Source organism: Staurois parvus, unplaced genomic scaffold, assembly GCF_062004578.1.
Source record: "Staurois parvus isolate SC_StPar_1 unplaced genomic scaffold, SC_StPar_1.0 ptg000017l, whole genome shotgun sequence".
Lineage (NCBI taxonomy): Eukaryota > Metazoa > Chordata > Amphibia > Anura > Ranidae > Staurois > Staurois parvus.
Genome location: NW_028317813.1, coordinates 19,186,210 through 19,213,994, shown reverse-complemented (window position 1 = coordinate 19,213,994; position 27,785 = coordinate 19,186,210). Strand labels below are relative to the sequence as shown.

Genomic DNA, 27,785 nt, shown 5'->3' with positions numbered 1-27,785 from the left:
ACTCCTGCTCTGTCCAAACGAAAAAAAAAGGTATATATACATTTTGAAACAAGCCTTTGCTGAACTTTGTAGTTGCAGGCACTCTGGAGTAATTAATCCAAAAATATAGAACATAGGCACTGTAATTTGATTCTGGTCAGTATCTCATCAGCTTTAGCTTACTCTGCTTCCTTTTTCAACAGTGACTTGAAAGTCTTCCAATTTTCCAATGTAAATAAAGAGCAGATGCTTGGAGGTGGAAGCACCTGTTGTGTTCACACTGGAGTGCTAGAAGGCTGCCCAGTCACTGCTGACAGGGGGTACCAAGGTAAGCTAAAGCTGTGGAGTAACAGATTAGACCTTGGCTACTATATCTTTGTTATGAGCTTTGAGGCTGAGCTCCTTCATAATTCCTGCAGCTACAGAGGTCAGTGAGTGCTTGTTTTAAAGCTTATTTACTGCTTGTTAAGAATATGTAAATACTTGAAAGTCTGTTGTCTGACCACACGTTTACTTTACATCAATATGGTGAAAGACACACAAGCACAAAAAATTTGATTTATAATGAAAAAAAAGCCATTTATTTTGATAATGATATAAACAGAAGACAGGATTACATAACTAGTGTAACAGAGATGTGTCTTTTTCTGCTTTCACTCTCAGGTGGGTGAAGTCGAGACATTGTTAACATTGGACTACATTTCTAATGCGTCAAAGCACTGCATTAGTTACACGCCCATGTCATCTGTTTTATCAAGCAGTATAAAGTCCATAGACAGTCTTCTACCATATAGGGCATAAGGCTTTCAAATATGTTACGATAACTTTCTTTTATGTCACAGCATGTCCATTGAAATTAGGGCCATCTATGAACGTATCCCTAAAACAATACCTACCACATAAGGCATCTACAGTAGATAATGCCTTGCACTCTAAAGTCTAGTACACAGGTGCATATATTAGACCTTACATCAATGAAAGAGTTCTTTCATCTCTAATGTGGTTTTAACTAGACTTAAACTAGATAAAAAAACACGGAAACATTTCTACATTTGTAAATTAATATAATAATTTCTCCATTAACTTACAACTTACCAAAAACTACTATTATGTACTTGACTTTTCGTCCTATATCAGGCACGATAAATGCAAAAGTCAGAAAATAATATTGTTTAGTCATGTCTACATTAAGGCAACCTAGGAGGTAAATATTGTTTTGGGTTTTTCAAGCTTTACTGTACAAGTGAATACTAGATAAGCATTGAAGTTGTACCTGGCATCAATCCAAAGAATACGTTCTTCCAGATAGTCCACAGTGAGGCCATTGGGCCAGCCTCCTGACCCAGTCTCTTTATGTATGATCCTTCGACCCTCCCCACTCATGGATGCAGCTTCAATACGTGGCATGCCTGAGTCCCAATCAGTCCAGAAGAGGATTCTATAAACAGAAGCACAAGCCAACAATCTAATGAAATAATATTTCTAGTTGCATACTAGCCCTAAGCAATGACCTGTTTTTGGCAATGACAAAAGACATGACAAAAGGCAAATGACCCAGACTGGGTTGATCAGCCATTATTAGCAATTATTAGCCAACCCATCAGGCCCAGTCAACTATTTTTCTCAGCACAAAAATAAATGTATACCACTGTTCCATAGTGTGTATTCTTTTTCATTTAAATGGTACCATATTTTTTCTTATTTAGCTTGTTTAACATTCGAATAAAAAACAATTTGTTTTTTTAAGCATTTCTTGCAATCTTTCTGGACTTTTCCTTTCAGATTTTTTTCTGTTGAATCTGATGAACAGATTCTCATTAGTAAAATTGTCAAGGGACTCCTAAAATGTAGTATAGAGGTTTCTAATATATCTGTATATATCCAATCCCACACTTTATCTTTTAATAAAACATATAATATATTAATTTGCAGAATGCTACTGTTCAGCCTACCCTTTCAGTGGGTACCCCCTTCACTGCATGGGTAAATAACCAATTTGGCTTGGATGGGGAAAAGGATGGGGAAAAGGATGGGGGGGGGGGGGGTTGGAGTGGGGCTTTAACACTCATCCTGCATGTAAGTGGGAGGGGCATTTTGTTTATATCTATTACAAAATTAAATCATCATCATAAAAAATGCTATTTTTAAAAAAAATAATAAATAATTTGGCACTTATTAACGTAGTCATATATGGTTCATTCATCACCACCTGACCTTTTAGCAAAGGCAACATAAACTAATTAGTAGTATTAATGATTATACCTTGTGTTGACTCAAATGGTATTTTTTCTTCTTGCTTCCTAGACAATACATTGTTTGGCAGCTGCAGGCAGACAGTATCGGATAATGGGGGCCTGTCAGCCCATCAAGCAGCCACATAATTATCATCCTTGCAAAGGTTCTAGTATACTTGTATAAGCTTTACCAATGAAAATATTTTGTTATGGTAGGTATAAAAAATGCAGCAATGTGCACCAGCAGTGCATACTAGTTATTAGCTTTGCTGTGTCTAGCACATGTTTAATAATGGCAACTTATTTTAGAGGCTCCAACAATGCCAGCTGATTATACTATTACATTAAATTATTCATTGCAATGGACAAAGCAGGATGTGAGATGGTGACCCCCATATTCTGCCAGAATTATAAGGCTGGTTGAGGTGCCGCTGGTTATGGAAATTTCTACCACTAAGCAAGGTGATAATCTCCCAAATGTCTTCTAGGGCTGGCATGAAATGAGACTCCAATCTGGTTCCTTTAGCTGTCTCCTGCTCTAGACGCCACAAGCCCTTTCCCTAGTGGCTATACATACAGATACAAAGGAAGTCAACGCTTGATGTTCTAGAATGGGTGGCACAAAGACACAAAATCGTTTTGCATTTATAGACTTCTAGACACACCTAAAATACCTCAAAATGCATTCAAGATGTTTGCAGTGGTCACCAATGGGTCTTTACTCCTGCATCCATTATATTAAATATCCTTCTGGCAGGCACTAGTATACAGTGTCCCTACTAGTTGCCAGGCGGCAGAGTGCCCATGTGAGATGTACTCATCAGACATGGTCACTGATAAGAAAAAGTGAGAGCATGTATGCAAAGGCAGCCAATACATCAGTCTTTTTTTTTTTTGTTCAACCCATCTACTCTATGTGGGAGGGTGAATCCTTCCCGTTGAATTATTGTATTCTGACAGCAGGGAGACTTCTCCACCATCAGAATACACTTATCACAGCACTGATCGATTTGGGAAAAACTTGATGGGGTAGTTATACTTTAGTCAATCGGTAGGTGGACTGCCACCAGCCTTCGCATACAAGGATCGAACATTTTGGTCCATGTATTCCAGGCGTAAAGTGTTACTAAACCCAGGACTCTGCATTCACTATATCTGGTCTCCCACAGTACACAGAACATGGAAGTGAAATTATTTTAATAGATATAAACTGCTAAATACCTTTTCTCATCAGCAGTTAGAACAGTCTTGTGACTTCTTTCAGTGTTCAGCAGAGCACATATTAAAGCTTGTAGGAGGAGTGTTAATTTTGCTCTAGGAGGATCCAGAACCCCTTGACCTCTGTCTGGACAGTGCTGATTGGCCCTGTGCTGATCACCTGCACTCTTCCAAGGGAAAAAAAAAAAAACCTCTCTAGCAATACATACCAATCTGAGCATGTGCAGAGTGACTCCACACAATATGCCTTATCAGGAGATAAGAGGGGGACACTGGAAGAAGGGGAGGATCAGAGAAGTCAGGCTCAATCAGCCTTTTTATACAATGCAGAGGATTAACCCCTTAGATTCCACAGTGAGTATAACAAGCATACTTTACTGTATATACAGACAGATTTTACTGTTGTGGGTTTAGTAACACTTTAAGGAATAATATATACAAATCAACAGTCTACACACACATTTACCTAAGAGCTAAACAAACACCCACCAAACTCATTATCACCATCCAGGAATGCTATGTTTAACAACTAAGTATCACTGCCATTATTACAGTCAATAGGTTCAATTCACAAAACTGTAACACATGGATAAGGAGCTTTATTTTAGCCCTGTGATTGGAATTTCCAAATCTCATTGGGCTTACTTAGACATATCTGTCACTTTTCTTAAGAAAAAAAATATGAATCATTATCCTGGTATGTTAGCTTTGTGAACTGAGCCTAGTGTCTGTATTGGAACCAGCTAAAATCTGTTTCAATTGAATTTGTAACAGTTGCAAGAAACTCCCATTGGACTGATCAGCAATATCATTTAAAAAAATCATTTTTTAAGACCTTGAATAGAGTGGAGAGGGATTAGAACTCTTGTCAGGCTTTGTTGTCTGTGCCTCTGTTAGGGAGGAATTCACTTTATTTGTCCTGTTTACCATAATCATCGAAAGTGAAATTTTGAGATAACATCAGACCAGGAATTTAGAATAAATTTTCTAATGGTGACATTAGTTCTGGTAACACCGTAAGATTCCCTCACTTTGGAGGAGTTTCCTCTCACTGTTTGCGACAGGAGGCGAAGGAAAATCTCTGCAAAGGGATAAAGATGGCAATCAAACTGACAGGAGTTATAACCCTCCTTTACTCTGACCAAAATGAAACAAATGCCTTTAGTGACACTTTGAAGTTCATAAAGCTTATTTTTGGAGTGGGCCATTGAAAACATGTCAGATATGCCAGTATTATGTATAATTCTAATGACTAAACTAAAACTGTAAAACCAAGGTTGTTCTGAGATCCATCCAAATAAAACAGAAAAACATGTTGTGCTTTCCTAAATCTGTTGAGCATTGCAAAATTAAGACTGCATTTTGCAATTAGTTTCCGTAAATGAACATTTAAACAAAAGAAACTTGAATTTTGGCATCATTCAGTCTTTTACTGGATTTGTGTTTACAATCAGTAAGCATAGTGAATAAGCACCTATTAACCAATACATGACCTTGGCATGAACATTAAACTTTTACATCCTTAACTGTAGTGATGGTAGGTATTAATTTAGAGAAGCTGTAATCATGTAATTGGTGAATTACAGAGCATACTAAGTATACATTATATGCCATTTGTCCCTTATAAAGTTTATCTTATTTTCAATTCTACACCATTTAAGCACACAGCACTGCCCTCTACTCAGAACAAAGCCCACACAGGTCTGAACTAAGCCCAAGATGCCATCGGTCTCTGAAACAGAATATAAAAGGCAGAGACCAGACCCAGCTGAAGGAAGAAGAGAATTTATGCCATACGGTCTGGGGTGAAGCCCCTAGACTCACATCAAGCTGTTAGTATCTTTGGAATCACAGAATCAGAGATGTCCTTGTTCCTCACAATCTGAGTTTCAACAGTAATGCCATTAAAGTCAGCAAATGTGAAGTGGGATGGCAGATCAGAAGATACAGATGATCTGGTAGAGCTCATAGAGCGTCTGCCATGAGTCTTACTAGGTTGGAGAACCACATTTCACCTTAGTGAATACAAGGTAATCAGTATGCCATCCAGCTTGACCTTTGAAGGAGAAGGGGAAGAGGGTTTAGAGAAGAAACGTGTAGATCAGGATATATTGAACCCACTGAACTACCAGAGCATCCACTGGTTCAGCTGGAGGTACCTGTACCTGGAGACAAATCTGTTCAGTTTTTCATTAAACCTGGGAGGCCAAAAGGTAAACATCTGACTTGTCCCACCTGGGATATGGCCTGGAACATCTCCAAGTGTAGGAACCACTCCCCGGGGTCCAGGCACTGAGGGCTGAGGAAAGCTGCCTGATAATTGTCTACGCCTGGATTGTACACAGCTGACAAGGCTGGAAGTTCTGCCCAGGGCAGGATCAGATCTACCTCTCTTGTCATGTCAAGACATCTGGCTTGCTCCTTGATCATTGAGGTATGCCAGCGCTGTGGAACTGTCTGACTGAATCTGGATCTGTTTACCCTTCATTATAATGGTCCAACACTGCAGAAACAACCAAACAGCCCAAAGTTCCAGGATGTTGTTGGGGAGATTCATTTTCTTTGACAACCATGTACCCTGCACTGACAGCATGCTCAGCTTGTCAGTGGGCAAATCAGGTAGAGAATATGCAGGAGAGGGCATGAAAGCATGTTTGTGCCCTCTGCAATCACAGTCATCAAATTACTAGGCTCATAAAATCTGGCATCACAATGGCAAAAACCTCAGCTGAAAGGAGAGAGGGCCCTGCCACACCTTATGAATTCTAAGAAGAATCTGAGCACACAACAGACTCTAAGATCAAAGGATAACAGGATACCAGGCTGCAGACATCTACACCATCAGAAGATGCGCTGCAAGCAGCCTTGGAGCCATTAGTAGCATGTGAGCTGGGGACATCAGATACAGTAAAACTCCCATATCTAGATTCAGACATGCTGGGACCACTGATTGTAAGAGGCATGATCTCAGGTACTCACTAAACCCAGAACAGCTGTCAAAGGTGAGGGAAGATGCCCCAAGCTTACCACAGTCATGGTAGGTGGGCAGCAGGAACAGACTGAAGACCAAAGAACAGCATGGCATTTTTCAAGCAGGAGAAGCAATGGAGAGATACTCACTCAATGATGTATGGCAGAACAGAGTGTGGAGCGTGCGTGACACTCCACTCAGTGGATGACCTAAGCAATCAGTCCCACAAGGTTAACCCCCTCCATGGAAGAACAATGGGAATAAGGGCACCCAGCAAATAACTGTTGTAGCTCCCAATGCTCAGTCTGAACAACCTACTCACTAAGTGAGTCTTCAGAGAGGGCAAGCACTAAGGAAATGTCAACAGCTCTGGACCTAAAACTTTTAGATAACTTTTAGCATATTCCCAAAATCTGGAAAGAGCCCTATGAGGAACCCAGTGATTGAATATAATTTCCATGCAATCCCTGCATGTCCAGTCAAGTGGGTTCCAAATGTGGTACCTTGAATGCCATGCTAAGGGCGAAGAGTCAAAGTTCCAGTAAAGATGTAGGAAAGAGTATTAATTGAAGAAAAAAAAGGAAAAAAAAAAAAGATGTTACAAAAGAAAAGTCAAGTCTTAACACAGCAGAGCTGTAAAAAAAAAAAAAAAGATCCATCCCTCCTAGGACACTGCCAAAAAAACAGGGATTGGGTAATCCTAAATTGGTCCAAAGTTTTTTGCTGCCAGTGTCCAATTGTATCCGAAGGTTTATAAGTTCTTGTGTCCATCAATGGATGATAAAGAAATCCATTTATTGCAAACAAATAAAATAAAAAGTACGTAGGTGCCAAAAAATTTTTTTTAAAACCATTTAAATTACAATTAAAGTGGTAAATATATATATTTTTTGCTACAGTTTGTAAGAACTTAACCTTTGTAGAAAGGCTGCTCCCACAGGATTAATTGCTCGTTTAGGTCTAGGGAACATGTCAAAGTACATTTACTTATCTGATACTCCATGCTGCTAGACTGGCCCCACAGCATTTTCTCCCCCTTTGCTCCAGCAGTCAAGATCCTGATGTCATCAAGAGCAATGCAGAGTCCATAGCCCTGTTCTGGACTTGCTGACACTGAGGGACAGTCCACTGCTGGAATGTGGGGAGCAGAGGACCAGGAAAGTAAAGGCAATTTTACTCTCCCCTACACTAACCAAGCAATTAACCCATGCAATGCAGGCACAGGCACACTGCAAGGAAAATGTTTAGGTTTCCTGGAGTTGGCCTTTAAAACATGGCCCATTTCCATATCTATTTTTATATAAGCATATATCCCTTTCATCATTAGTCTCTGCATGAATTATGCACACCTTACTTTGTATAGCAGATCCTTTTTGTGCTCATAAAACAATCCTCATTTACTCAAGTTGTCAGACATTATCCTACCACCAACACAGCCTGGTACAAGTACAAAAGGAGTCTTGAAAATATATCCTCCAGTATTCCTAACCAAGAGACTGGAAGTAAGTAGTTCACAGTTACACAGACCATCCAAGTAAGTAAAACAGTAATTGTTCCTACTGCAGCACTATGCAATGCGCTGGTGTAATGTATCAAGTTGACTGTAGAATAAAGAACAGGGCAACAAAGGGTGAGTGTATGAGGATTTCCTAATCTTCGCTGTTATAGTCCTTCCTCTGATACTGACTTTTCCTACGCTCTAAGGAGGATTGCACCCTATGATGTTTTCAGAAGTATTACTTGAGGCATGTTATGGGTAATATAGAATGCATACTTAAAAAATATCTTTTCTAGCAACACAATTTAAAAAACCGCCAGTAAACACTATCTGTATCTAAACTGTCTGCATGATAAAAGCAATGAAATGTCAGAGAAAAAATTCAAACACAAACTAATATTGTATCAATAAAACATGTTCAGTAAACAGCTTTACAATTAGGTTTGTGACTTAAAATTAAATTATAACTCAGGTGTAAATGTGCATGTCTGACTGTGCAAGTCATCTTTTCCATTTATTACGATTGTACAAAAAAAGAACCTTTACAAATACAAACCCATTTCGAGGATCCAAAGCAATGGCGCGAGGATGTTCAATGTCTCCAGCCAAGAGAGTTGTTCTCATAGTACCATTTAGCTTGGCCACTTCAATCTGGTCCAGATTACTCTCTACCCAGTAAATATTCCCAGCAATCCAATCCACAGCCAGACCCTCAGGAGTTGCAAGGCCATACTGGATAATGACTTCAAAACTGGTAAGCGCTACAAAAGCAAAACATTAGCAGATGGTACATAATGATGCACATAGAACTGCTACAATATAACATGATCATTTAAAGAGGAGCTCCACTAAGTGGTCTATCAATGCAATTCTTTATTAAGGGTTTGTTCACACTAGATGCAGTCCAGTGCATCTATAATCTGCATCAAAAATGCATGCACAGAATTCAACACTCTAAATTTAGTGTTTCAAAGTACCCTAACTCCAGACCCTAAACAATGCCTTTTGGGAATTTTAGATAATGTTACCCAAGATACATTTCTACTAGATGCCCTTTCTAAGGCCCTGTTTCAGGCACGCAAGACCATTCTTGTGCATTGGAAGTCGGAAATTCCCCAAACTATGGAATATTGGAGACAGAATATGGAAACCATTTTATGATATGATCGTTTAATTTACAAACATTATGGGTGCCCAGGTAAATTTGAGAAACTTTGGGAAGCATGCCTGGCCATTCTGGGTCTTGCCCCACTTGATTTGATAATACATAGGTTGCTGTAACTACCCTTTCATGATGTATTATGCCTGCTGCCTTTTTACAATCTGCCCAGGTTTACTTAGATCACTATGTAGGGAGATCTGTATACTCTATTCTATACGGTTTTAATGCTAAAGAGGAACCTCTGCTGCCCTATGCGTGGGATTCGTGTAGGACTCTGCTGCATAATGTCACTAATTTTTTGTTTCTATTTGTTTATTGGGTGGCTGGTAACACTGCAAATTTTCTAATTTTTGTTATTTTTATTAATGGATGTACCTTTCTGTTTTGTATTTGGTTATATGTACTGTCCTTTGTACGCCTTAAACACTAAAAAATAATACTTCTGATTTAAAAAAAAAAAAAAGCATGCACAGAGTTTTCCATGTATTCCAATGGTCCTAGTTCACACCAGTGCAGTGTGTTCTAGTTCAGTTAGCAAAAGCAGAACATGTTACACTTTTTCTGTATGGAACAAATCTGTAATGTGGCAAAATTAATAACGTGAAAAAGTTCATTTATTTCAGTAATGCAACTTAAAAGGTGAAACTAATATATGAGATAGACTCATTACATGCAAAGCAAGATAGTTCAAGCTGTGATTTGTCATAATTGTGATGATTATGGCTTACAGCTCATGAAAACCCCAAATCCACAATCTCAGAAAATTAGAATATTACATGCAATCAATAAAACAAGGATTGTACATAGAACAATATCGGACCTCTGAAAAGCATAAGAATGCATATGTACTCAGTACTTGGTTTGGGCCCCTTTTGCAGCAATGCGTGGCATGGAAGCTATTAGCCTGTGGCACTGCTGAGGTGTTATGGAAGACCAGGATGCTTCAATAGCGGCCTTCAGCTCTTCTGCATTGTTCGGTCTCATGTCTCTCATCTTTCTCTTGGCAATGCCCCATAGATTCTCTATGGGGTTCAGGTCAGGCGAGTTTGCTGGCCAATCAAGCACAGTAATCCCCCGGTCATTGAACCAGGTTTTGGTGCTTTTGGCAGTGTGGGCAGGTGCCAAGTCCTGCTGGAAAATGAAGTCAGCATCCCCATAAAGCTTGTCTGTGGAAGGAAGCATGAAGTGGTCCAAAATCTCCTGGTAGATGGCTGCATTGACCCTGGACTTGATGAAGCACAGTGGACCAACACCAGCAGATGACATGGCTCCCAAAATCAACACAGACTGTGGAAACTTCACACTGGACTTCAAGCATCTTGCAGTGTGCCTCTCCATTCTTCCTTCATACTCTGGGTCCTTGGTTTCCAAATGAGATGCAAAAGTTGCTCTCATCAGAAAAAAGGACTTTGGACCACTGAGCAACAGACCAGGTCTGTTTTTCTTTAGCCCAGGTAAGACGCTTCTGACGTTGTTTGTTGTTCAGGAGCGGCTTGACAAGAGGAATACGACATTTGAAGCCCATGTCCAGGATCCGTCTCTGTGTGGTGGCTCTTGATGCACTGACTCCAGCCTCAGTCCACTCCTTGTGAAAGTCCCCAACACTTTTAAATGGCCTTTTCCTGACAATCCTCTCCAGGCTGCGGTCATCCCTGCTGCTTGTGCACCTTTTTATTCCACAATTTTCCCTTCCACATAACATTCTATTAATGTGCTTTGATACAGCACTTTGGGAACATCCAACTTCTTTTGCAATTACCTTTTGAGGCTTTCCCTCCTTATGGAGGGTGTCAATGATGGTTTTCTGCACAACTGTTAGGTCAGTAGTCTTTCCCATCATTGTGATTCCTACTAAACCAGACTGAGAGACCATTTAAAGCAGTGGTTCTCAACCTTTCTAATGCCGCGACCCCTTAATACAGTTCCTCATGTTGTGGTGACCCCCAACCATAAAATTATTTTCGTTGCCACTTCATAACTGTAATTTTGCAGTGGGAGGACTAGCGCCCCATCATTGCTACAGTGGGAGGAATAGTGCCCCATCATTGATGTCAGTGGGAGGAATAGTGCCCCATCATTGGTATCAGTGGGAGGAATAGTGCCCCATCATTGGTGTCAGTGGGAGGACTAGCGCCCCATCATTGGTGTCAGTGGGAGCAATAGTGCCCCATCATTGGTGTCAGTGGGAGGAATAGTGCCCCATCGTTGGTGTCAGTAGGAGGAATAGTGCCCCATCGTTGGTGTCAGTGGGAGGAATAGTGTCCCATCGTTGGTGTCAGTGGGAGGAATAGTGTCCCATCGTTGGTGTCAGTGGGAGGAATAGTGTCCCATCGTTGGTGTCAGTGGGAGGAATAGTGTCCCATCGTTGGTGTCAGTGGGAGGAATAGTGTCCCATCGTTGGTTCAGTGGGAGGAATAGTGTCCCATCGTTGGTGTCAGTGGGAGGAATAGTGTCCCATCGTTGGTGTCAGTGGGAGGAATAGTGTCCCATCGTTGGTGTCAGTGGGAGGAATAGTGTCCCATCGTTGGTGTCAGTGGGAGGAATAGTGTCCCATCGTTGGTGTCAGTGGGAGGAATAGTGTCCCATCGTTGGTGTCAGTGGGAGGAATAGTGTCCCATCGTTGGTGTCAGTGGGAGGAATAGTGCCCCATCATTAGTATCAGTGGGAGGAATAGTGCCCCATCATTGGCATTAGTGGGAGGAATAGTGTCCCATCATTGGTGTCAGTGGGAGGAATAGTGCCCCATCATTGGTATCAGTGGGAGGAATAGTGCCCCATCATTGGTATCAGTGGGAGGAATAGTGCCCCATCATTGGTGTCAGTGGGAGGAATAGCGCCCCATCATTGGTATCAGTGGGAGGAATAGCGCCCCATCATTGGTATCAGTGGGAGGAATAGCGCCCCATCATTGGTGTCAGTGGGAGGAATAGTGCCCCATCATTGGTGTCAGTGGGAGGAATAGTGTCCCATCATTGGTGTCAGTGGGGGGAATAGTGTCCCATCGTTGGTGTCAGTGGGGGGAATAGTGCCCCATCATTGGTATCAGTGGGAGGAATAGTGCCCCATCATTGGTATCAGTGGGAGGAATAGTGCCCCATCATTGGTATCAGTGGGAGGAATAGTGTCCCATCATTGGTATCAGTGGGAGGAATAGTGCCCCATCGTTGGTGTCAGTGGGGGAATAGTGTCCCATCGTTGGTGTCAGTGGGGGGAATAGTGCCCCATCATTGGTATCAGTGGGAGGAATAGTGCCCCATCATTGGTATCAGTGGGAGGAATAGTGCCCCATCATTGGTATCAGTGGGAGGAATAGTGTCCCATCATTGGTATCAGTGGGAGGAATAGTGCCCCATCATTGGTATCAGTGGGAGGAATAGTGCCCCATCATTGGTGTCAGTGGGAGGAATAGTGCCCCATCATTGGCGTCAGTGGGAGGAATAGTGTCCCATCATTGGTGTCAGTGGGAGGAATAGGGCCCCATCATTGGTGTCAGCGGGAGGAATAGAGCCCCATCATTGGTGTCAGTGGGAGGAATAGAGCCCCATCATTGGTGTCAGTGAAGGAATAGTGTCCCATCGTTGGTGTCAGCGGGAGGAATAGAGCCACATCATTGGTGTCAGTGGGAGGAATAGTGCCCCATCATTGGTATCAGTGGGAGGAATAGTGCCCCATCATTGGTATCAGTGGGAGGAATAGTGCCCCATCATTGGTGTCAGCGGGAGGAATAGTGTACAATCATTGGTATCAGTGGGAGGAATAGTGTACAATCATTGGTATCAGTGGGAGGAATAGTGCCCCATCATTGGTGTCAGTGGGAGGAATAGTGTCCCATCATTGGTATCAGTGGGAGGAATAGTGTACAATCATTGGTATCAGTGGGAGGAATAGTGCCCCATCATTGGTGTCAGTGGGAGGAATAGTGCCCCATCATTGGTGTCAGTGGGGGGAATAGTGTCCCATCGTTGGTGTCAGTGGGGGGAATAGTGCCCCATCATTGGTATCAGTGGGAGGAATAGTGCCCCATCATTGGTGTCAGTGGGGGGAATAGTGCCCCATCGTTGGTGTCAGTGGGGGGAGGAATAGTGCCCCATCGTTGGTGTCAGTGGGGGGAGGAATAGTGCCCCATCGTTGGTGTCAGTGGGGGGAGGAATAGTGCCCCATCGTTGGTGTCAGTGGGGGGAGGAATAGTGCCCCATCGTTGGTGTCAGTGGGGGGAGGAATAGTGCTCCATCGTTGGTGTCAGTGGGAGGAGGAATAGTGCCCCATCGTTGGTGTCAGTGGGGGGAGGAATAGTGCCCCATCGTTGGTATTAGTGACACAAATGATGGGGCACTATCCCTCCCACTGACACCAATGATACTTACCTTGCTGACTCCTGCTCCAGCCTGGGCTCGCTCTCTCCCTCTCCCATCTACAGCCTGCATACCTGGCTGCAGCAGCAAAATTTGCACTTACCTGTCAGCTGTCTTCCTTCTCTGGCCTCTCTCTTCACTCGCTCCTGCAGCTCCCTCGATCTTCTTTGATCTCCTCGCGCTGCCGCTCGGCTCCTCCTCTCCAAGCTCCACCTCCTCGCCGGTGATTGGCCGCCTGTGTGCCTCTCCTGAGCTACAGTTCCGGTGGCCAATCAGCCGCGAGGAGGCGGAGCTGTTGAGTGATCCCGGAGGTGTGGCCAGGTTACAGGGGCAGCATATCATCCCGCCCACAGATCGCCTGAGACAGGAGCGGTGTCTCGGTTCCTAAGACCATCGGAAATATGTGTTTTCCGATGGTCTTAGGCGACCCCTGTGAAATGGTCATGCGACCCCCAGGTTGAGAACCGCTGATTTAAAGGCTCAGGAACCCTTTGCAGGTGTTATGGCTTAATTAGCTGATTAGAGTGGGACACTTTGAGCCGAGAATATTGCACCTTTTCACAATATTCTAATTTTCTGAGATTGTGGATTTGGGGTTTTCATGAGCTGTAAGGCTGGCCATACACTATACAATTTCTGCCCAATTTCCTTTAGATTTACCTTCAACTAAGTAGTGCAAGGCCCTGCCTAATTGGTATACAAGTGTTGTTAGTTTTTACCTCCCATTATATGGTTTTTGGTAAATCTAAACCAAAAATCTCAAGAAAATTGTATAATGTATGGCCAGGGTAAGCCATAATCATCACAATTATGACAAAGCATGGCTTGAACTATCTCGCTTTGGATGTAATGAGTCCATCTCATATATTAGTCTCACCTTTTAAGTTGCATTACTGAAATAAATGAACTTTTGCACGATATTCTAATTTTTCGAGTTTCACCTGTATATTGTGGTGTGAAGTGGCTCTTAAGCTGAATTCCATTATCTTATTACAATAATAGATGCTAAAATTAGGGCAAGGCCTTCAGAACTCCATATTAAGGCCCCTGAAACCACACCAAAGCCAAATAAAGTTTTGTTTTACACCATTGTATTTGAACTTTCCAATTGCTATTTTACAGAGGCAGTCTCATAACAGCTGCCAAATCACTGGTGGCTGCAAAGCAATAGTTCTCTCTAAACATCAATGTTCAACTCTGTTCTAGGTCACCTTTCCTGCCACCTCATTCTCCAACCTTCACTCGTCACCTTTCCTGCTGCCTCATTTTCCAACCTTGACAAAGATAGTTTTCAGTAAAAAACATGGAAGTCACCTACAGTCTAACTACCTAGTCATATACCTTTCCCAAGTGCTTTGTAGGAAAATAAAAACACAACATAAGTGAACTCTGCAGTAGACCTACTTGTACAGGGCTAAGGAAGAATTAGCATTTTGTTTTCCCTGTACCCTCCTCCTTGTAATTGCCATCAGACTATAATTAGCATTAACAGCAAGCTCTGAATGCTAATTAACTCTGGTATCATGATGAATGTTTTCCAGCTAGGAAGGGTATCATTAGGCAGATCATGATGTGCAGTCCGGACCAGACAACACTCTAAGCAGTGCTGAATTGTGGTAATAGACTCTGATGCTTAATTATCACTGCTGAGTAACTTTTAAACAGTCCTCCTATGTGTAACCCCCCAATTTTACCTAATACAGCCCGGTTGGAGACTCTGCTATACGCTAAATAAAGATAGTATGCATACAATATGTATATTAGAAGTCAAGGCTAAGGCACTGAGAATGGAGTTCCACTTTGCCATTCTCTAGTTGTGTGATTTTTTTCCTACACGGAAAACATTTTGGAATTCTGTATCAAATCAAGTGAAACTTGAACATAGAATGCCTCCATATGTTTCAAGTGACCAGTCCACTGGAAATTTGTTAAAAAAAATATGCCTTTGAACTGCAACTAAGTGGGTTTTGATGCATTTCCACGGGTATTTTAATAACTCGGTCACTTGAAACCAAGAAGAGTTAAACACCATGGGGTTGATTTACTAAAACTGGAGAGTGCAAAATCTAGTGCAGCTGTGCATAGAAACCAATCCGCTTCCAGGGTTTTTTTTTTCTTTTAAAAGCGTAACTGAATAAGCTGAAGTTAGAAGCTGATTGGCTACCATGCAGAGCTGCACCAGATTTTTCACTCTCCAGTTTTAGCAAATCACCTTCCATCAGTATTTAAATGAATGCACATGGCCAGCATCAGGGTTTGCCAGTTATATTTCACAGAACATTAACATATTAGAATTATAGCCCCGTAAATAATGAAAACCCAGATCTGTAACAACATGTAGCACTTGATCCTTTCCTTTAATCTTTTGGAGATTTTGCTTTAGATATAACACATTTCTTGGCATTACTTATTTTCAACTTGATGTTTTGCTGAAACTGACAATTGCATACCCATCACTTTCTATTTCCCAAGTGATAAGAGTGGAGTCTGTCTGCTATAATAAAATGCTCATCCCAGCAGAAAACCCGCTAAAAAGAAAAATCAGCCAATTGAGCAAAATGGCATTTTTTGGGGCAACAAAAAGTGTACAGAATGCCTCCATTCTGCAAAAAGCAAAATTACTTATTTCTGAATGCAGGCTACCACAGAAAATTATTATTTAATAGCATCAAGTACCCACAATGGCTTGAGTAACAAGTGCATATATTTTATACATTTTAGTGAAAGTGGATTGTTTACTTTGCTCTCTGGTTAGTGAAATGCCCCTAGATACTTTGGCGTACAAAATGCTATAAACTGCATTATGATGTCAGTAAGCTATATCACACTTACCTCCACTTTCAGACAGCTTCCCCCGATATATTTTGTCCTCAACCACATCTGTCCAGTAGAGGGTGCTCTGGTTCAAGTGGAAATCCAAAGCAATTGTGTTCCTTAGTCCTGGTACAAGAACACTGTAATCACCTTTATTTAAATCTATTCGGCGGATTTCATGGCGGTTTGAAAATATGATGAAAGGTTTAAAGGGATCTAAAATATAGAAGAAGAAGAAGATAAAAAAATAACATTCCTTTTTACATATGCTACTCCACAATGGCAGGACTGAGCCTTATAAAACAAGAAGGAAGTACCAAAGCTCTTATAAACTGTGATCATTTTTTTAAAATGTATATTTGTTGATTAATATGGTTCAGGTACTATTTCAGGTACTTTTCAATGGTGATAGATTAGTTAACTCTGGAATAATGTGCAACAAAATTATGAAACCATCTATTATTGCCTCTCAGCATTTTCTTCCAAAGGCTCAATACAGCGATATTTCAGTTATATATGGATTCTCATTAGCTAAGTACCTCCTGGATTTCTACAGGGAGGGATTTCAATGGTGGGAATTCTCCCTACCATTACACCTGGTGTTTTTTTTCCCATCCCTGATATATTCTTCATTTTACAAAGTAAATTAACCTACCTACTGTCTTATACCTAAGCAAAGTCTTAGGCCCCTTTGTAATTGTTTTGGTCGATGTGCAAACTCTACTACATAAGTTCCCCAAAACTATCAGTTGGTTTAACCTCCCTAGCGGTATGATTATTTCAGATTTTTGGTGCTGAAAGCGGTACCATTTTTTTGCATGGAAATATGTATTTTTTTTTATTGTAGGCCTGTAATTTAGGAATAACTCACTGAAATCTGTCCGAACAAGAGTCTAGTAAACATTCCGGACATGATAAAACTTGAAACACGAAATCATAAATTATAATTTAATAAATAATCATAAAAAATAATAAATTTAATTAAATAATATAATCAAACCAAAAACACTGAAATTTGAAATATAGCGCCAAGTTCGCACATCGCTGAGCAAAGTCGCAGAATCGTTTTCAGTGTCTGATGCCGAATTTCCCCACGAATCATCACTCAATACTGCAAGTGGTTCTGATTTACTATCGCTGTTTTCTAGCTGGTCTAAAACCGCTTTTGACATAAAGAGCCGCTTTTTGGACGCCATGGACTTTTCTAAGTTTCCAGGCAGAAAGAACAGTCAAAATACAGGCAGGGGACAGGACAAAGCAGTAGGGACAAAATGTATGTGAAATGTTTTGAAACAGCAAAGTTTTACTATGTAATAATCATTTTTTAAAAAAAATGAAATGTTTAAAAAAAAATTTCAAATTTGCCGCCGTACGTCCCAACGTCACAGGGACCGGAACACGGAAGCCGGATGCCGACATCGGCCGGAGGAGATGGCCGGGGACGCTGCAGGGGACGCATCGTGGGAGCGAAGGACAAGGTAAGCTCTGCAGGGAGTCCTTATGCAACGCTGCATGGTAAGCCAGAGTGTAGCTCGAGGTTACCGCTTTTGGTACTAAAACTCTACCTCGAGCTACACTCAGGAATACCGCCAGGGAGGATAACACTCAAACTAGTTCTGAGATCAGAAACATTAGAGTTGGTGTTTAATTTATATCTAAATATAAGTAAATGAAAGCAATACTAAATCCCCAAATAAAAATATTTTAAATCGCAGATCACCAAATCTTAGATGTGGTGGCCGCTTTAGTTTTTTAAGCTTTTTTCCTTTATTTTCAGCAAGTGATCCAGCCAGGGTGTTTTATTTTTCAACTTCCTTTAACAGATCAAACTGTCCAGACAAAGTAGCAGTTAAGCCCTTTCACACCTTTCTCCAGTGTTTTTGGAGGGACACTATTCAATTGAATGGACTGCCTTCAGCTCTGCTAACAGTTTGTCCCATTACAAAACACCTGTTTTTTGTCACATTTAGGGTGCAATTTAGAATGAATGTCACCCATCTGTGCATAGTGCACTTTGCCACAATTTTAGCGAGGTGCGGAATTATGGGCAAAATCACACGATTCTGCCTTATATTCTGAGTCACTCAGATGTGAACAGGGCGTTAGAGGATTTGTATAAACTGTTGAACACTGCAAAGTGTGCTTACATAGATCAGCTTTCATTCATTTATGTAAAACCTTTATCACAAAAGGAACAAACTGTTGCTGCTTAAAAAGTGTTAGTTGGTGTTCAGCTTCTGTTAGCCAAGTCCATCTAAATCTGCTAGTGTAACACTACACTGCGCCAATATGGACAATGCTGCCATAGTGAAATAAAGGAGAAAAAAAAGAATAAATTTAATGCAGACACCACATCTAAGGTAGACTGCAATATATTGCTGGCTTGTATTTGGGCTTAACACCACTTTAAATTAAATCTGGGTGTTTAACATACAGTATCTAAAAACCAAAGCTTTTTTAACCTGTTTTGCATAGAGTGGGAAATTGCCCAAATGTCCCCATTGGGTTCTAGTGCCCATGTCACTATTTAGATTTTTCAGCACTTTCTGTCCAGTAACATAATCAAGGACAATAAAAGAGGGTTAATCACCCCAGTGCGAAGAGCAATATAAAATGAAAGATACACACTTTAAGAAATTTTAGTAAATATGTTTAAATAGCTTGATATCTTATGAGAAATGTTTGAAACTGCCTCCTTTATATGAAGCAATTCTTAATATTGTAAGACAATAGCTTATTTTCAAACTTTGTACAACTGTTCACAGAACAAGCACCTACTCATTTTAAAAGAAAAATAAGATTGTCAAAGTTAAAAGGTATACAAAAAATTGCTGGAACTTCACCAAGTTATCTTGGACATTACAGCAACAGCTTATGCTTACTTCCAGCAGTATTGAGTAGTTACAGTCTGACATAAGAACCCCTATGTTAAACAAAGCACCAGTACTTCAAGCAAGCGAATGTAAATTAGATTTAATGATCACATAATTTCGTGCTGCTGAATCAAAACATGATGGTCATCGGCTGCACTAAAGTAAGGCCAGCTGAGTTCTGAGTTCTATGGAAAATATCTAAGCTATGTTGAAGTGGAGAAGGAATTAAGTCAGAAAACATACATATTGGCATTCATAGATCGCCGCAGTGCTTTGAAAAAGCAAGAGAGAATTCCAGATGCTTAATCACCTTCCAAAAGCAATAGTTTCAATACAATAATGGCTCGAGCTGGGCAGATTGCATCTTCCGTAACTCTCTTTCGCAAGGCACATGAACAGAAGACATGAATAGAGGGGTATGAGGACTTTACCAAATATGTAGATTAAGGTATGGCTTTAAGCTTTAGTAGATGGTACAACTGAGATGATGAAAGGGTTATACAGGCACGGACTGTTTGAATGCAAAAAAAAAAGAGAAAAAGTGCTTTGCACATCTTTTGAAAACCCTGATCTTGGCATCCATTCCTCAGCACAATGGGGCTATTATAAGGGCCTGTTAATATGCTGACTGCGCCTCTCTGAGGACGACAAGAACTGGATGAATGGCTGTGTCACTGTTTCCTTTGGCACACGTCTGGAGCACACTGAACTCATTTGGATAGTACCAGTGCTCCCAGGTCATGGGATAAACAAATTCCCCCATGTATAGAAACTGTAGTACAGCTTCAAATTGGGTCATTGCTGCTCTGGAAAATGTATTGGCAACACAGAGCTATAGCATGATGAGAAACGACAAAAATATGAACCAGGGTTGGGTTTGTTTACCCTCTGTTGGTGAAAATTCCAAAGTAGAAGCCCACGAAACTGGAAAGTTTGGCTGTCTAAAAAGGTCACCAACACATTAAATGAACAGCTGCAGTAGATTGTTTTGTACTTTGAGCCAATGTCTATGAAAACAACTCCTTGGATTTACCATCCTCAGTGCAATAATGCTAAACTTCCCAATTCAATAAATGTGTAAACATTGCAGACCCAAGCCAAAGAGTTACTTCATATGCCAACGTGTAATTGTAACATGAAAGAAGATAAAAAGCAAAAAAAAAAAAAAATGGTGGAATTTATTTTGAGATAATACAAAACATATTTAACTTTTACAGTGAGGCAAACTAGACTTTTGCCTTTACAGTATATTTAACAAGGACAATGTAAATGTATTTCATAGAAACACAAAATAATTAAGGTAGAAGAAGACCAAGTGGTTTATCAAGTTTATTCATTTTTTTACTTTTTTGTAGAGATTTGGGACTAGGTTTATCCAAAGCATGCTTAAATTTACTTACTATTGATTGACTTGACTGGGATTGATTTACTAAAGACAAATAGGTTATTCACTTTGCAAAGAAAGTTGCTCTTTGCAAGAAAAGTTACCTTAAAGCTTGGTGAATGAGGTGAACCTATGCTGACTTTGATCATCAAATCATGTGTAAGTAAAAGTATAACTTCATCTGCCTTGCATGTGATTGGGTACTCTTTGCGAAGGGAAATTTCACTACATTAATTTTGCTCTAATATAATAATTCCATTCCATTCCGGATAATTCCATTGAATAATACAAGTTTCCTGTTCAAAGTGCACAGCCCATTTGCCTTTGGTAAATCAAACCCTACTATCTCTGCTGAAAGTATGTTTTTAATATTAAAAATACTGCCCTCCTGAACTTTATTCACAGCTTTAAAGTATGTAAAGGTTTCAGACTTGTCAACCCTTTCCCTTCTTTTCTCAAACCTGTGCATATGAATTTACTGCAGCCTTTCCTGATATGTTTTATTCCTTAGACCTTTCTCTGTTTTATTTCCTATCTCTGAACGTGTACTATCTTACATAGATAAGCGGTTTAAAAAAAGGTACAAGTCCATCTAGTTCAACCAATAAAAGGAAAAAAAAATACAAATCTTATGTACACAATACTATACCCACAATTGATCCAGACTAAAAACCCCAATAAAGCATGAAACTATTTTCTACAGCAGGGGAAAAAAATCCCTTCCTGATCCCCCAAGAGGCAATCAGATATTCCCTGGATCAGCTTTACTTATAAATATTAGTATCCAGTTATATTATGTACATTTAGGAAGATTCCACGGCTATTTTTAAAACAATCTACTAGGCTGAGCAGAACCTCTTCTTGAGGGAGTCTATGCCACATTTTCACAGCTCTTACTGTGAAGAAGCTTTTCCATATTTGGAGATTAAATCTATTTTCCTCCAGACATAAAAAGTGCCCCCTTGTCCTCTGTGATGACTTTAAAGTGAGTAACTCTACTTCAAGTTCATTATATGTACCACCTATGTATTTATACATGTTGATCATATCCCCCCTTAATCTCCTCTTCTCAAGACAGAGGAAATTCAGTTCCTGTAATCTTTCCTCATAGCTGATCTCCTCCATGCCTCGTATCAGTTTTGTTCCCCTTCTCTGCACTTTCTCCAGTTCCCCGATATACTTTTTGTGAATGGGTGCCCAAAACAGAAATACATATTCCAAATGATGATTTGTACAGGGGCAAAATGATATCTCTCTATAGAGTCTATACCTCTCCATACAAGAAAGGATTTTGCTCACTTTGGAAAACGCTTTGGTTAAACCTCATATTTGCTCAATTAAACAGTGTATTGAGGTCAGCTTGTAAGTCAGAGACATCCTCTAAGGATGTTATTCGACTGCACAGCTTGGTGTCATCTGCAAAGACTGAAATGGTACTTTTAATTCCAGACCCTATATTATTTATAAACATATTAAAAAGTAAGGGTCCCAACATTGAACCTTGGGGTATACCACTGATAATCGTAGACCATTCAGAGTATGAATCATTAACCACTACTCTCTGAATATGGTCTTTAACTCTGAATATGGACATTAACTTATCAATGTCTCCGTGATAGTGAGGTCCCCAGAACTAGACATTGTTTTCTACATGAAACCTAACAAATATTCTATATAGGTGAATCAGGTTTAACTTCCTCCTGCTGGTGACCCCTGTAGCGATGCACTTTAGAATTCTATTCTCTTTCTCCAATGCCAAGCTTGTTTGCTCATTTTGCAATCATCTGAAATCAGCACCTCCAAATATTTTTCTCCTGTAGCTCTGGTCAACAGTGTATCCCCCAATATTGTACTCTGTCAGAGGATTGTAATAGGGCTGTTTTTATCTAAGTGCATTATTTTGCATTCAGAAATGTTAAACTGCACTTTCCACTGCTTTTTTGTTCCACGTTACAAAAACCTCCATGAATATCAGCATTATATTACACCTTGCCCACCAAACTCTCAGTTAATGTATATCCCTTTGTAATGCCTATGAAATGTGTTGGCCTTGGGCCCTTTGTTTCTTGGGTAATTTTTACAATAAAGCATTGTCGCCCAGATGCCAGGGGCATGAAAAGTGACTTGATGTCATTTCTTTAGCCAAAGGAACAGAGTCACAAGATATTCTGCTGAAAGCAAGATAAAAAACTTGTTTATGGAATGAACCGTGTTTATGACATCTAGTAACCACCTCACATTAGGAGCTAAAAACCTGTTTAAGGACATCTAAGTTAAAAATCCTTAAGTCTTGGGGAGATGAAAAGAGGTTTTAGGGTAGATAAGCAAAAGTGTAACTTTTCAGATAATGACTATGGTGGTTGAACATGACTGTTATCCTCGCGGAACCCTTATGCTAGCCCCTCCTGTGGTGGGTTTGGTGCCTCCCACTATTGGACCGCTTCCAGAAAAAGGGTTTATAAGGTGGTGGTCCGGGCAAGACCAGCAGAAGCTCCCCTAGTGGCCAGAGGACCTGATCTCTGATCAGATCTGATCTGATCAGAGCTCTGATGCTGGGATTTTTACCAAGGCTATATGGGCTCACCGACTGGTCGCGCCTATGGCTTCTCTGTGACCCCCTGAGCAGTTTGGTTCCGTTGGGATTTGTTCCTCCCAGCTTCCACATAGCTTTGGTAATGTATTATATTTATGCTGTGTCAAATGATGTGTCTATTTCAAGCTGTAATGCTCACATTATTATTGGTGTGTGTTATTATGCAGACTGTAATGACTATAAGTTATATCCTCCTGTGTGTCATGTGTTAATAAAAGTGAAGGTTTTGACAGTACAAAAATATTGCAGTTAGATTCTGTTATTTCTTGGAGTACCGGGTGAATGCTATGATGTGCCAGGGCAGGTATTCATTTGGTAGATGGTCTTTCACAATGCGTAGAACATGTAATGGTTTAAATGCTGATTAAAAGTACCAGCATGACTGCATGTTGATTGTGTGCATGTATAGGACTTGTTTTTAGTAATTGCACCCAGCATCACTATTACACCCTTCAATCAAGTTTTTCAAAATGCAGCTGAAAAAATTAGCAATAGAAGATGAATTAAAAGAAAAAATAACAAAAACAACAACAGGGCTGGATAAGACAGCAAGGTGTGAAACTGAGAAGGGTGCATCAGGGACACCAGGAATTGAGCCCTCTGGAGATTATGTGATTCAAAATTAGGAATATCTAGGCTCCAAACTCTGACCAGCTGTCTCCTACTACTCTTGCATGCTTATCAAAGAAATATCAAAGATGGAAAGTGAGCATCTATTGATACAGATGATTTACCACCACTCTTCCTGTCACCACAGAAATTTTGCCAGGAGTACTAACTCACAAAAGGAATTGAAATATCAAGTCCTATCAGCTTTACTGATTGTATGTGCATGCACCGTTTAAGGAGATCTGTATGTGAAACCATATTAAATGCTTTGATGAAAGCAAGACAGATTTTACCCACTGCCCCACCTTGATCCAAAACATTTGTGATGTAGTTAAAAAAAAAAAAAAAACCTGATTAGTCTAATCTTATCTGCCCTCAGTAAAGCCATATTGCTCTGGGATCAGCAAGTTGTCTCTTTTAAATGTACTAATCATTAATTTTAGGAGTAATTAATTGTGCTTCTACTGATGTTAAATTCATTCGCCTATAGTAGCCAGCTTCTTCCCTACTACCCATTTTGTGGATAGGTATAATGTTAGCTAGGTGCCAGTCATCTCCTTTATTATTCATGTACTATACTACTTTTGCTTCTATCACTTATAGTAACATTATTACATTTCCTTAATCCTAAATACATGGAAAGTAGTATACAACAAAAATCCCATTTCAACTAGTCTGCCCTTTTCTACATTTTGAGGAAGCCATCTTAGTCCCATTTAGTCTAGGTTACACTTTCTTATAGCTATTGTGGCTACTTGAGCCGTGTGTAGAAGGTGACAGAAAGTGAAGTTTTTGGTTTATTCTTTATTTCTTTCATGCTTCAGCGGACCAAGAAAATGGGAAAAAGGGACAATACTCAGAAGAGTAAACCTGAATAGCCTACAGCAGAATCAATAATACATTAAGTTCTGCATCCAAAAGAAAGAGGAAATGGATGGGACTTTGCAAGAGAAGGAATAAGTAGTTGTCACACAAATGACATACTTAGAGGTTCAGATGTCACGATTTTATTGAAGATGCCTAAATATATATCTTCACGATTCAATTTCCAAATGCATTTTAAAAGAAACACACATTGAGCTATTTAAGTCTATAGTTCTATAATCTCACCAAATTATCTTCAAGGAATGCAAAATTAATCTGTATTTGAAAGTATATATCTGGACCATTTCAATAGCAAAATAACTAAAATACTTTACTATAGGTGCTTGCATTTTATAATTTGAAACCTAAACAGAGAAAAAAATAAGCTCTGAAAACCATAATATGGTTATTCTGAAAAAGAATAAGAATCACCATGAAGCAAAATGTAACGGATAATGCAGTGAAATGCACTCTTTGGAAAACTGTATTATTGTAGTAATTGTATGATCAGTGCTGGCGAATATACAGTATACTGGTCAGTATACAGTAAGAATGAAAAATACATTTGCAGCAGTTGAAGCCATTTGCACACATACATATATATATACGGTATATGTTATGTACTCACCTAGACTTTTGCAGGTGTCATGGTCTGGATCTAAAACCCAGCCATCGTAACAGGAGCACTTCACTATAAACTTCTCCTGCTCACACCTCTGGCTGCAACCAATATGTTTAGGGCAATTGTTCTGGATCTGGCAGGTCTTGTTGTCAGGACCGGTTTCCATGCCTAGAGGACAGGAGCATACAATCCCTTCCCCAGGGGCAACTGTGCAGTTGTGGCTGCATCCACCATTGTTCAGTGAACACTGATCTGTACAAGAAAATGTAAAAGACAATAGGCACGCAAAGTGAAACAAAGAAAGCTCATGTAAATATATATATTAAAATTACTTAATTAATATTTCCTAGCAAGTAAAAGACAACAAATCAGAGAGAGAAAATGTTAAATAATAATTACAAATTCTTAATCTTCCCACTACCCAGAAACCGAGTAAAGGAATCTACCTAATGATTTTAATTCTGGTATTTATACCAAAGTGCTGATTTATCATAAAGCACCCAATAGAGTTTATAGATCCATTCAGCTCAGTCCCTGTTCCTCAAATGAGCTTGCACTTTTATATCCCTACCACACTCCCTGTCACACAGTTTTAGAAGAAGCTAATCCCCTACTACTATGTTTTTCACTTGTGTGAGGACGCCAGGGCACCTGACAGAAGCCCCAAGCAAACATGGTGAGAATATACAAATAGCATACAGAACACAACTGGAAGGAGATTAACAGATTTAAACAAAACGGCAGATAGGAACTCAACATTTGTTGACTCAGCATTACCTCAATGGTTTCATTGGATAATGTTATTGTTATGGCACATGATGCAATGTATCTGAATCAGTTAAAATGGGAAGGATAGGCACCATGACCATGAGAATATTCACTTTGCCTTAAACTGGGTGCTATATTTTCACCACTTTTTGTGTAATAAAGTTGGACAAGTGCGCTTGTGTCAGTTGGTAGCTTTATATCTCTTATATATGTTCTGCTGTTTTTTTGTCATTACGTGGTTATGGTGCTATCTGATATGGCAATGTAACGCTGCCACTTGATAATGTTGTTTATACTTTGTCTTTTGTAAAACACCTTTCAATAAAAATGATTAGAAATGGAAAGCCATTTGTTTCTTTTGCTGTGATTTTGTTGAAAGTATTTTTCTTATTGTTACATTCACCTATATACATCTGTGCAATGATTTTATTTGGACTTTTAGGTAATGTCTTATTATTATGCATTATTTATATCCCAAAAGTGGCATGTTATGCATCCAAAATATACATACAAGGCCAGTGAAATGCAGACATAGAAGACTGTCCTTTTCATAGACAGAATGTTTTAATAGTACAGGAAGGAGCGTATGATTGACAAGCTTGGAGGCAAGCAATTAAGCTATTTAAATAACTTTATGCAAAGGCAATATGTGAAAGAAAAAAAGACAGGGACCTGTGTTCTTCCCATATGGAAATCAAGAATACCAAATGTATGCATCATGTGACAATCTCAACAGACAGATGACAAGAAGGCAGAATTAACCCAATCTTTTTGCATGGAGATCCACATCTAATAGTTACTATTCTGCAACTGCATGTGTAAATCTTTAAGATCTTGAGAAGGAATTGTTCCCAAATACATTCTCCACTAAAGAGCAATATATACAATGTTTTACAAAAACATCCTTAAACATCTGAACTTAAAAAAAATAAAGATTTGCAGACACACAGTGCAGAATAAGTCAATGTAAGTTAGTAATCAGTAAGATCAGCTGCAGACCACAGGCAGAACTGGTAATAGTCATTTTCCTTCTGCATGGCATTTTGGGCAAAGCCTCAACAGATCAGGTCCTTGTTAATATAGATGAGTGTATATATACGAGTTTAATTCCGGATTTCTTGCTTACAAAAACTTAATGAGAATCACTGATGCATCCCTCCACAAACTGATAAAAATGTTCTTTGAATCTCTTATCTTTTTATGTGGGTACACTATCTGTATGAAGATTTCATTCCTAGAATGAATGCCCTCACTCACCAACTTCTGATGCCAAGTGATGATACCAATCTGATTTAACTGCAGAAGGCATAGGGTTTAAATAACCTCCCTTCCTCCTTACAAGAGTAAAACTGTTTAGTAATTCACTATATATTGAATATTACCTTCAACTCTACAGGTAATTTACCGGCAGAACTAAATATAAACACTAGGAACTGATATTCTTCAATAAAACTTGCTTCTCCGCTATATTTTGTTAGCTGACTGCATAGAGTGCCAAAGGCAGGACAGAGGAAGCTCTTGCTGGTTTATAGGGAAGAATATATTTTCTGATTCAGGTCAACTCAGCTATAGGGAATTGGTCTATTCTGAAACCTTATATTAGATGCAGATACTGCTTAAATCAGCCATAAATGGTTCAAATCTCTGCCAGTTCAGCAAGGACCAGATGAGATTGGAACCATGCATTGGCAGGCTAGTTGTACCCAAGTCGATCCATCAATCAACTTGGGTATAACCAGCATGTCAGATTTTTACATGCAATTGTTGCCAGTGGCTATAGTCCCTAGCAATAATCCCTGTGTTCTCCTGGCAGGGATGGCTCCTCACCCTGTAAGAACACAATA

General features: G+C 39.8%; 1 protein-coding gene across 2 annotated transcripts in view; it reads right to left on the bottom strand.

Moving 5' to 3' along the window:
• Positions 1-27,785, bottom strand: part of LRP1 (LDL receptor related protein 1) — a 441,174-nt gene that overhangs the window by 120,441 nt on the left and 292,948 nt on the right. For both annotated transcript variants that reach the window (XM_089681129.1, XM_089681140.1), the window contains exons 23-26: positions 25,180-25,425; positions 16,247-16,444; positions 8,457-8,661; positions 1,253-1,417 (exon numbers count right to left, since the gene is read on the bottom strand). In XM_089681129.1, the coding sequence (XP_089537255.1) occupies positions 1,253-1,417; positions 8,457-8,661; positions 16,247-16,444; positions 25,180-25,425 (814 nt within the window). The remainder of the gene's footprint in view (positions 1-1,252; positions 1,418-8,456; positions 8,662-16,246; positions 16,445-25,179; positions 25,426-27,785) is intronic.